The 11696-nt window shown below is 37.4% G+C and overlaps 1 protein-coding gene across 2 annotated transcripts in view; it reads right to left on the reverse strand.

The window, feature by feature from the left end:
* Positions 1 to 11696, reverse strand: part of RNF17 (ring finger protein 17) — a 146816-nt gene that overhangs the window by 1298 nt on the left and 133822 nt on the right. For both annotated transcript variants that reach the window (XM_021678204.1, XM_021678203.1), the window contains exons 32-34: positions 6724 to 6892; positions 3687 to 3822; positions 1653 to 1842 (exon numbers count right to left, since the gene is read on the reverse strand). In XM_021678204.1, the coding sequence (XP_021533879.1) occupies positions 1653 to 1842; positions 3687 to 3822; positions 6724 to 6892 (495 nt within the window). The remainder of the gene's footprint in view (positions 1 to 1652; positions 1843 to 3686; positions 3823 to 6723; positions 6893 to 11696) is intronic.

Raw genomic sequence — 11696 nt, forward strand, 5'->3', positions numbered from 1 at the left:
TTGTGTGTTTGTGTTGTGTTGGTTATGTGTGGTGCCTATATGGTATATATGTGGTGTGTGAATGAAATTTCTGTAGTGTGCATTGTCTATTTTTATGTGTGTGGTGTTTTTGTGGTGTATGTGTGGTATATATGTGCTAAATGTTTAGTGTGTGTTGTATATTTCGAGCGTGTGTGATATGTGTTGTGTGTGTGTGCTGTATGCACACCCTGAGTGTGGTTTTTATGTGGTGTGTGGTGTGTGTAAAACGTGTGCAGTATGTGTGTGTGCATGGTATGTGTGTACTGTGTGTCAGGTTATATGTGGCGAATGTGTGGTATCTGTTTTGTGTGTGGTATATGTGGGGTGTACAAGTATTGGGTGATGTGATATAATGAATATGTGTTGTGTGCACAGTTAGTAGTAGCAATGTGATGTAGGTGTGTGTGTGTGAGGTCTGAATGTTTTTTGAGTGATGTGTGTATGTTATATGTTTGGTGTGTGTTGAATGGTGAGTATATGGTATTTGGGTGTTTTGGCTGCAATATATTTTGTATGTTCTGTATGTGTACTGTGTGTTGTATGTTTATTATGTGCAGGGTGTGAGTGCTGTATGTGTGGTGTTTTTTTGGTGGTGTGTATTTTTGAGTTGTTCATGTGTTGGTTATGTGTGGTGTCTGTGGTTGAATATGTGGTATGTGAATGGTATTTCTGTGGTTGTGTGGGGTACGTATGGTGTGTGTGCTATATGGTGTTTGTGTGTCTTGTATTTCGTTTGTATAATTCTTGTTTGTTTTGTGTGTTTAGAGTGCGCAATGTGTCTACTGTGTGTGGTATGTGTGTGCTCTGGGTGTAGTTTTTATGGTGCGTGTGGTATGTTCGTGGTATATGTGTAGTATGTGTGAAAGGTTTTCGATATGTGTGTGTGTTACGTGTGTATTTTGTGTGGTATATGGTATGTGTTGTATGTGTGGTATGTGGTGTATGGGTGTCTGCCATATATTTTGCGTGTTATAAGTGTAGTGTGTGTTGTATATTTCTGTGTGTGCTATGTGTGGAATGTGAGTGCTGTATGTGTTTATTTGAACCTTTTGATACAGGTTCTACTGCATTAAACAATTCAAAATTCTTACAATTCAATCCTTTCCATGGCTTTGACCAGAATTCCCATTCTGGCCTTTCCTACTTTTAGGATGCAGTTCAATGTCACATCCCAGACCTACCTATTCACTTATCATTTGACTGCCTACTAAGGAGGAGCTCAAATACTATACCATATCCTGCTCTCTCCAGATGGAAATAGTCCTTCTTGTACCCATACTTCTTTTATAGAGCATATTCTACCTCAAATTTATTAATGGTTTACAAATGTTTCATTTCCCTCACTGATTTATGAGTTCTTTGATTACAGATTACATCTTGATCATTTTCATCTTATTCATGACATCAGTGATACATCATTGTAGGGCTAATAAAAACTTGCTAAATATAAATTTAAAGCATAATTTTAACAAGCCTTAAAATTAATCTTGTATTTACAGATTTATATGCTTTAAAGCTTTTTTTTTTTTTTTCCATCTAGAGTTGCATAAATAGAAAGCACTTTAGAAAGTGAATCAGGGACCCTACAAATAGCCTCAATAAGATTTTGGCTAATTAAGATAGATAGTTACCATGGAAGAAGCATAAAGTTGTTTTCCTTGAAGACAGTCTATCATAGCCCACAATGCTTCCATGCTCCATTTGGGACAATATGGTATTCTTGTCTTTCCTGGATCTCTTAAGGGAGGTTTAAACCCTGCCAAGAGAACCTTTATGGCTCGGGCTGGATACCGCATAAGGTGAAGAGGAATTTGACGCAGTCTGTCACAAAAGAAATTCTTAAAATGTTCAGAATGTCACAATTAAAATTCTCTAACAGCTAAAGCTGTAAAACATAGAGGAAAAACTTAAGACATTGGATTTGGCAATGAATTAGCTGTGATATCAAAGCACAAACAACAGAAGAAAAAAATAAATTGGACCACATCAAAATGAAAAACTCTGCAAAGGACGATCAACAGTGATAAAGCAACTTACAGAATGAGAGAAAATACATACTAAAAAGTAGACATTTCTCCAAGGAAGATACATAAATGGCCAACAACCACATGAAAAGGTGCTCAATATCATTAATCATCAGGGAAATGCAAATCAAAGCCACAGTGAGATACAACCTCACATCCATTAAGGTGACTATTATCAAAACACCAGAAAATACCAAGTGTTGGTGAGGATGTGGAGAGAGACTGGAACTCTTGGATACTTAGTGTACAGTGGTACAGCTGCAATGGAAAACAGTTTGCTGGTTTCTTCAAATACTAAAAATAGAATGAGTATGTGATCCAGCAATTCCACTTCTCAGTATATACCCCCAAAGAACTGAAAGCAGGGTCTCGAAGAGGTATGTACGCTCATGTTCATACCAGCAATTCACAATAGCTAAAAGGTGGAATCAACCCAAATATCCAAATATCCATTTATCCATGGATGAATGGATAAATAAAAGGTAGTGTATACATATGATGGAATATTATTCAGCCTTAAAAATGAAGGGAATTCTGACACATGCTACATGGTGAACCTTGAGGAAACTATGCTAAGTGAAATAAGCCAGTTACAAAAGGACAAATACTGTATGATTCCACTTATATGGGATACCTATAATAATCAAAGTCATAGGGAAAGAAAGTAGAATGGTGGTTGCCAGGGGCTGGATGAGGGTGAAATGAATGAGGAATGCTGTTTAAAGGGTACAGAGTTTCAGTTTTACAAAATGAAAAGAGTTCTGGAGGTTGGCTATATAACAATGTGAGTATAGTTAACACTAAACTATACATTTAAAATGATTAAGATGGTAAATTTTATGATACATGCATTTTACCACAATTAAATATTACAAACAAAAAAATGGAAAATAACAAGTGTTGGCAAGGATGTGGAGAAACTGGAACCCTTGTGTATTGCTGGTGGGAATGTAAAATGGTACAGACACTGCAGAAAAGTTTGGCAGTTCTTCAGAGAGTTTAACAAAATTACCATATAATTCAGCAATTCTACTTCTAGGTATACATACCAAACAACTGAAACCAGGGACTCAAACAGCTACTTGTACATTAATATTCATAGCAGCATTATTCATGATAGCCAAAGGATACAAAGGAGTGTTATTTAGTCATAAAAATAATGAAATTCTGATACATGCTATAATTGAGTGTACCCTGAAAACTTTATCCTAAGTAAAATAAACCAGACACAAAAGGACAAATACTGTATGACAGTATGTATATAAGGTACCTAAACTAGGACAAATTCAAGACAGAAAGTAAAAAATGGCTATCAGGAGGTGAGGAAAAGGGAATGGAATGTTATTGCTTAGTGGGTACAGAATTTCTGTTTGGGATTAGGAAAACATCCTGAAAATGGACAGTGGCAATAGCTGCACAACATCCTGAATATACTTAATGACAATTAAATGTATACTTAAAAATGGCTAAAATGGTAAATTCTATATTTTACAATAAAAGACTTACAGATTTTTTAAAAAATCCTAATAGCTTTAAAGGTTTTTCTTTTAAAAGAAAAACCAAAAATTTTCCAATAATTATTATTTAAAAAACCTCTAAGAATTCTAATTCAACTAAGCTGACTTAAAAAAAACAACCAACCTGTTTATTGTCAGCTTTTCAGTTGATCCGTAATCAACAAATTGTACCAGGACAGCTAGAGGATTAAATTCTTTAACAGACACAATCTTTGCTCTATACCATAAGCCATCATCATATTCTGCAAGGCAAGGCATTTCTGGAAAGACAGAAAAAGTAAAAAATCACATTGCCTTGTATTTTCTTTAAAAAACAATTTTTTTAAATACAGGAAAGTACAAAGAAAATGTAATCACCATAAACCCATCATTCATATTTAAACACTCAACAGTCTGTCATATGTTAGATTCTGCTTTTTTCTGTTTATAATTTATATAGCTTGTTTTTCCTAATTCCTAAGAATTAAGCTCTGAAGAAAGGCACTTCTCCCATTCTCATAGTTCCTAGTTCTGCCCATAGCTTAGACTATCCTTCTAATATCCCCACTTGTTAGACTCCCAAAATTTCATTTCATTTAAGCCATCATCTTCTGCAAAAGATAATAAAACGGTTTCTGCTATTCATTTCAATTTTGTGCTCCTCCAACCCATTCTCTATAAAACCACCAGAATTAAATTTTAAAAATTCAATTGCCCTTGTTTAAAATTCTTCAATGGCATTATAACCATCTACAATATCAAGTCCTTAGCACTGCAGTTACAGGGTTGTTCCCATTCTACTCCCAACCAACTCCTATCATATATTCTCAAGTGTTACCTAACTAGAATTACCTGAGCCTCTACTTTAGTTCATGGCTGTTCTCCATAATTAGAATGTTCACCCATGTCCTTTTTCTGATAAACATCTCTTTCAAAGATCAGCTCCAACATGATTTTTATAAAGCCCTGAGTACTTCTAGTCATTGGTTTCTCTGTGATCCAATGGTACTGTGCATACACCTTTGATATGAGCTGTTATTTTCATACTGAACTTGGTTTTCATGTCCCCTCTCAGTTAGCCCACTAGTTCTTATGTGCAGAACTGTATTTATATTCCTACTATGGTACCTGGTACAAGCAATTGCTCGATAGAAAATCTGCTAATAAATGAATGCTAGGCTTGAGTAAAATTGTGGAAAAATTAGTATAGTATGTACTTCCCTTTTCTTCATACACCTTCAGATTTCAGAGTAGATGGAACACACTTCAGGCCCTTGTCTTGCCCTACTTCCATCCCTCTCTTTATATTATCATATTCTTTTCTACATAATCTCCACTTGTGGGCAAGTGATATTTAAATACTATATGACTTTAATGTACAAAGATTTTTATTAAAGAGTTTTAAACAATTTCTTGTGTTTATAGAAAAGATTATCAATAGAACAGTAAAGAATCTCCTCTAATAGAGCTGTCTGCACAGTAAGCAATTGACTGAATCACTGTTAATTGTCTCAACTTTTACTATTTCCAGCCTTAAAAACATGGCTAAAGGTTCATCTCAAAATAGAACTAAAAGAACCAAAAACCAAAAAACCCAACCAATCTAGTTGTCATATTATTTTAACCTGCAAAACTTTTTAATAGGCATTTGCCTATGAGTCAACTTGTACATATGCATACTTAAAAAATTTTTTTTATTTTAGAATAAAAAATAAAATACCCACAGAAAAAATAAAGTGCCCACAGAAAATGGAGCTATATATAGCTCCATGAATGATCACATTATGCACAGAATGTTTCTGTGACTTCCCTTGAGACAAGAAGACAATGAGGAAGGAACTGCTTCTTCCAGACTATAAATCTGAGTTTATAAAAAGAAAAAATCATGAATTTATTCTTTCACTCATTCAGCAAATGTTTATGAGCACCTAACTTGTGCAAGGTGCCCTTCTAACTGCTCGTGACACAGCAGTACAAAGAATCCCTGCTCACAGTGCTATTTAAAAAAGGAATAGAAGGCATGGAGAAAAATGGGGTAGGGGAGAGTGGCAGTCTTTATACTTTATATGGGGAGGACAGGGAAGACCTGCAATATGGGGACAGTTGAGCAGAGATCTAAATTGCTGTACAGTTCGGGGGAAGAACATTCCAAGCAGAGGAAATAGCAAGTGCTGTTTATCAGCCAAACATGAGCCATAAGTGATTACAATCTCATTGAGTAAAATCAGGTAAGACTTTAGGCTGATGCTTTCCTTTGCTTTAGCATATCCTCTGATATGTACAAAATGCTATGAATAAAAATATACCTCTATATATCGCATATTAATAAAAATGTATAGACACCATTCATGCTTTTCAGAAACTGTCAACACCAGTAAAGAGATGCATTTTCTTCATAGAAGAATCACATATATTTACTAAATATGGGTAGGAATGGATTAGAAGAAAAAAAGCATGATTTGACCTATCTTGATAGGACAAAATCTGAGCTCCCCTGCCCTACTTCAAAATTATCAGTGTAGGTGGTTTGTAATTAAAATTACTGCCATTTAGGTCTGAATGACAACTCTAACAATTTGAGCTAATAGCAAAACCTCAAGCTTAGAAAAATCATCTTTATGCAATTTTCCAATGCAGCCTGAGTTTTAGAAAATGGAAGTGACCCAAGGCAGTTACTTCCCTTCTCTTACTTCACTCATCTAGAAAATGAGAAAGATTATCTATTGAGTGTCTTGAGGAATCAAAGAGATCATGCATATAAAGTATATAAAAATATCATATGATTTCACTCATATGTGGAATTTAAGAAACAAAACAGATGAACATAGGGGAAGGGAAGGAAAAATAAAGTAAGATGAAAATAGAGGGAGACAAACCACAAGGAAACTCATAACTCTAGGAAATAAACTGAGGATTGCTGGAAGGGAGGCAGGTGGGGGGATGGGGTAACTGGGTGATGGACATTAAGGAGGGCACTTGATGTAATGAGCACTGGGTGTTAGATGCAACTGATGAAGCACTAAATTCTATCTCTGAAACTAATAATACATTATGTGTTAATTAAATTGAATTTAAGTAAAAAATTAAAAAAATATATCAGTTAATGTTAGAAATAGCTGAACCTCAGAAGCCCTTAAAACAACAGTTTATTAATTCCATTTTACTCAGAAAATTTCGTATACCTGTTCTAAAATCCGTCAGAAGAGGAAATGTCTCCACATTCTTATTAAACCTCCGTAGTGCTTCATTAAGGCTCTCAGACTCAGATTCCCAGCTGATTCCACTGTCATCTGTATCACTATGCTGGTTAAACAGATTACAACTTTCTACAGAATCAAGGCAAATATATACCTAAGTGGGGGGAAGGGAAGGAAAAACTTTTAAATTCTGTACAAAATTATTGTGGTAGTTGGTAGCCTCTAACAATGGCCCCGATGTTCCCTTGTACAGTTTCCCTCCCACAGGATTCCAGAGTTGATCTTTGTGACCAAAAGAACATGACATAAGTGATACATGACTGCTGAGATCAGATCATCAAAGACATGTGGCCTCTGTTTTGGTGGTAAGCTCTATCCACAACTGTTCTCTCTCAGGGAAGCATGCACCCATGTTCTTAGTAGGACAGTGGGGAGGCCCACAGGGCCAAGAACTGAGCCTTCCAGGTAACATCGATGAGAGTCTTCTTGGAAGTGGGTCCTGCAGTGACCCCCCTCCACCCCCAATATCTTGACTGAGCCTAGCAATGAGAGATCCTCCTGGATTTCTGACTCTCGTGTGTGTTTTGTTTTAAGCTGCTAAGTTTGGGGTAATTTGTTATGCAGCAATAAATAACTAATACGAAAAGAAATCATTATAAAAACCAACACAGTTGTACACTACTATTTTCTTTAATGGAATTATAGAGCAAATTCTTCCCTTGTCTGTGAAGAATGGTTTACTATGTAAAATAGCTAAAGGAACTGCCTGTGCTACTTAATGTGTCACTTCCTTCTTGTTAGGCAAGGACATATAATTGAACTTTCTTTAGGACACTTATTTATCCAATCAATACTTATGGAGTGCCTACTATATATTAGGCAGGATTCTAGATCCTGGGGACACATCTGTGGCCTAAAGGGGCAAAAATCCCAGTCTTCAAGGAGTTACATTCTAATAGGGAGAAGCAGACAAACATAGTAAGAAAGTGACATAATGTGTTAGAAGGTGATAAATGGCGTGGAAAAACAGAGCAGAAAAAAGAGCATCTAGAGTTCAGCGTAGGAAAAGGACAAGGAAATGAGATGTTTAAGGTTTCAAAGGTGGAAATAGCTCTGCCTTAAAAATCTAAATGTTGAGGGGGGAGGAGCAAGATGGCGGAGGAGTAGGAGACCTGGATTTCCTCTGGTCCCAGGAATTCAACTGGATAGGGATCAAACCATTCTGAACACCTACGAACTCAACAGGAGATCGAAGAAAAGAATAGCAACAACTCTCTGAACAGAAAAGCGACCACATTCTGGAAGGTAGGACGTGCGGAGAAGTGAATCCGAGGCGATATTCGGGAGGATAGACGGCGGGGCAGGGGGCCTCTGTCAGCGGCTACCGGCAAGTGATAGAGCCCGGAGCATAAAATTGGAACTTTTAGAAGTCGGCTCCGATGAGGGACGTCACTCCAGTGGCTAAGCGGGGGGTGGAACCCTCGCTGGGACAGTGTGGTCTCAGGACCCTCAGGGTCACAGAAAGACCGGGGGTGCCTGAGTGCGGCAGAGCTCCCAGGTATCAGAGCAGGGAAGCCGGCTGCAGAGACGGAGCCGAGACGTGGGCTCTCAGCTCGGAGTTGCCATAAACCATGATCCGCGGCACAGTCGGGCCACTGCTCCTCTGGCAGGGACCCAACAAGCGGCAGATCCCGGGAGACTCCCCTTCTTCCCCTGGGAGGAGCGGCACGGGAGCGCACTGCAAGGATCTGCTGGGTTTGGAGACTCCACACAAGGTCGGGTGCCAGAGATAGAAACGATTGGTCACAGGCCGGGTGAGCATGGAGTGCGGCCAGAGACCTGGGAGACGGGAGCGATTGACTGCTTTTCTCTGGGGGCTCACTGAGGAGTGGGGCCCTGAGTTCTCGGCTCCTCTGGGGAGGATACTGGGAGGCTGCCATTTTCACTCTCCTCCTCCAAAGCTGCACAGAAAGCTTGCAGGGAACAAAAGCTCCTGAGAGCAAACCCAAGCAGATTACTTAGCCCAGACCAGCAAGGGCGGGGCAATTCCGCCTCCGGCAAAGACATTTGGGAACCACAGCAACAGGTCCCTCCCCCAGAAGATCAGCAAGGACAGCCAGCCAAGACCAAGTTTCCCGATCAATGAGAACGGCAGAACTCCAGCGCTAGGAGAATACTGCACATAGAATTCATGGCTTTTTCCCCATGATTCTTTAGTCTTCGAAAGTTAATTTTTTTTTTAACTTTTTTTGAAAATTTTTTTCCCTTTTTCAACCAACAACTTATCAATCCGTTTTTTAAAAAATCTTTTTTATTTTTCATTTTTAGAGTCATATTCTATCCCTTCATAGTAGTTACCCTTATTTTTGGTGTGTGTATATATATATATATATACGTATATATATATATATATATATATGTGTATATATATATATATATATGTGTATATATATATATATATATATATGTGTATATATATATATATGTGTATATATATATATATATATATACGTATATATATATATATATATAAGTTGTTTTCTCCTTAAAATTTTGGGATATAGTTTCTTCTAACAGATCAAAATATACCATAAATCTCTAGTGTATGGCTTTGTTCTAGTCTCCTGCCTGATCACATTCTTTTTTTTTTAAATCCTCTTTCTTTTTTCACCCAACTTATCAATTCCTTTTATAAAATCTTTTATAATTTTCATCTTTACAATCATATTCCATCCCTTCTTTGTATTAACCCTTATTTTTGTACATATATAAGTTTTTCTTTCTTTAAAATTTTGGGAGGCACTTTCTTCTAACAGACCAAAATACGCCCAAAATCTAGTGTGTGGTACTGATCTATGCACCAGCCTGATCATATTTGATCATATTCTGTTTTTTGTTTTGTTTTGTTTTGATTTTTCTTTTTTCTTTCTTTCCCTTTCTTTTCCCCTAGTTTCAGGTCTTTTCTGATTTGTTTAGTGTATATTTTCTGGGGACGTTGCTACCCTGTTAGCATTTTGTTCTCTCATTCATCTGTTCTCCTCTGGACAAAATGACAAGACGGAAAAAATCACCTCAACAAAAAGAACAAGAGGCAGTACCAACTGCCAGGGACCTAATCGATATGGACATTAGTAAGATGTCAGAACTAGAGTTCAGAATGATGACTTTAAAGATACTAGCTGGGCTTGAAAAAAGCATGGAAGTTATTAGAGAAACCCTTTCTGGAGAAGTAAAAGAACTGTATCTAACCGAGTCAAAATCAAAAAGGCTATTAATGAGGTGCAATCAAAAATGGAGGCTCTAACTGCTAGGATAAATGAGGCAGAAGAGAGAATTAGTGATATAGAAGACCAAATGATGATAAAATAAAGAAGCTGAGAGAAAGAGAGATAAACAACTACTGGATCACGAGGGCAGAATTCGAGAGATAAGTGATACCATAAGATGAAACAACATTAGGATAATTGGGATCCCAGAAGAAGAAGAAAGAGAGAGAGGGGCAGAAGGTATATTGGAGCAAATTATAGCAGAGAACTTCCCTAATTTGGGGAAGGAGACAGGCATCAAAATCCAGGAGGCACAGAGAACCCCTCTCAAAATCAATAAAAATAGGTCAACACCCCGACATCTAATAGTAAAACTTAGGAGTCTCACAGACAAAGAGAAAATCCTGAAAGCAGCTCAGGAGAAGAGGTCTGTAACCTACAATGGTAGAAACATTAGATTAGCAACAGACCTATCCACAGAGACCTGGCAGGCCAGAAAGGACTGGCAGGATATATTCAGAGCACTAAATGAGAAAAATATACAGCCAAGAATACTACAACCAGCTAGGCTGTCACTGAAAATAGAAGGAGAGATACAAAGCTTCCAGGACAAACAAAAACTAAAGGAATTTGCAAACACAAAACCAGCCCTACCAGAAATATTGAAAGGGGTCCTCTAAGCAAACAGAGAGCCTAAAAGTAACATAGACCAGAAAGGAACACAGACAATATATGGTAACAGTCACCTTACAGGCAATACAATGGCACTAAATTCCTATCTTTCAATAGTTACCCTGAATGTAAATGGGCTAAATGCCCCAATCAAAAGACACAGGGTATCACACTGGATAAAAAAATAAGACCCATCGATATGCTGTCTGCAAGAGACTCATTTTAGACCCAAAGACACCCCCAGATTGAAAGTAAGGGGGTGGGAAACTATTTACCATGCTAATGGACACCAAAAGAAAGCTGGGGTGGCAATCCTTATATCAGACAAATTAGATTTTAAACCTAAGACTATAATAAGAGATGAGGAAGGACACTATATCCTACTTAAAGGGTCTATCCAAAAAGAAGATCTAACAATTGTAAATATCTATGCCCCTAACGTGGGAGCAGCCAATTATATAAGGCAATTAATAACAAAATCAAAGAAACACATCGACAACAATACAGTAATAGTGGGGGACTTCAACACCCCCCCCCTCACTGAAATGGACAGATCATCTAAGCAAAAGATCAACAAGGAAATAAAGACTTTAAATGACACACTAGACCAAGTGGACTTCACAGATATATTCAGAACATTCCATCCCAAAGCAATGGAATACATATTCTTCTCTAGTGCCCATGGAACATTCTCCAGAATAGATCACATCCTAGGTCACAAATCAGGTCTCAACCAGTACCAAAAGATTGGGATCATTCCCTGCATATTTTCAGACCACAATGCTTTGAAACTAGAACTCAATCACAAGAGGAAAGTCGGGAAGAACTCAAATACATGGAGGCTAAAGAGCATCCTACTAAAGAATGAATGGGTCAACCAGGAAATTAAAGAAGAATTAAAAAACTTCATGGAAACAAATGAAAATGAAAACACAACTGTTCAGAATCTTTGGGATGCAGCAAAGGCAGTCCTAAGAGGAAAGTATATAGCAATACAAGCCTTTCTCAAGAAACAAGAAA

The sequence above is a fragment of the Neomonachus schauinslandi genome, chromosome 3 (assembly GCF_002201575.2).
Source record: "Neomonachus schauinslandi chromosome 3, ASM220157v2, whole genome shotgun sequence".
Taxonomy (NCBI): Eukaryota; Metazoa; Chordata; class Mammalia; order Carnivora; family Phocidae; genus Neomonachus; species Neomonachus schauinslandi.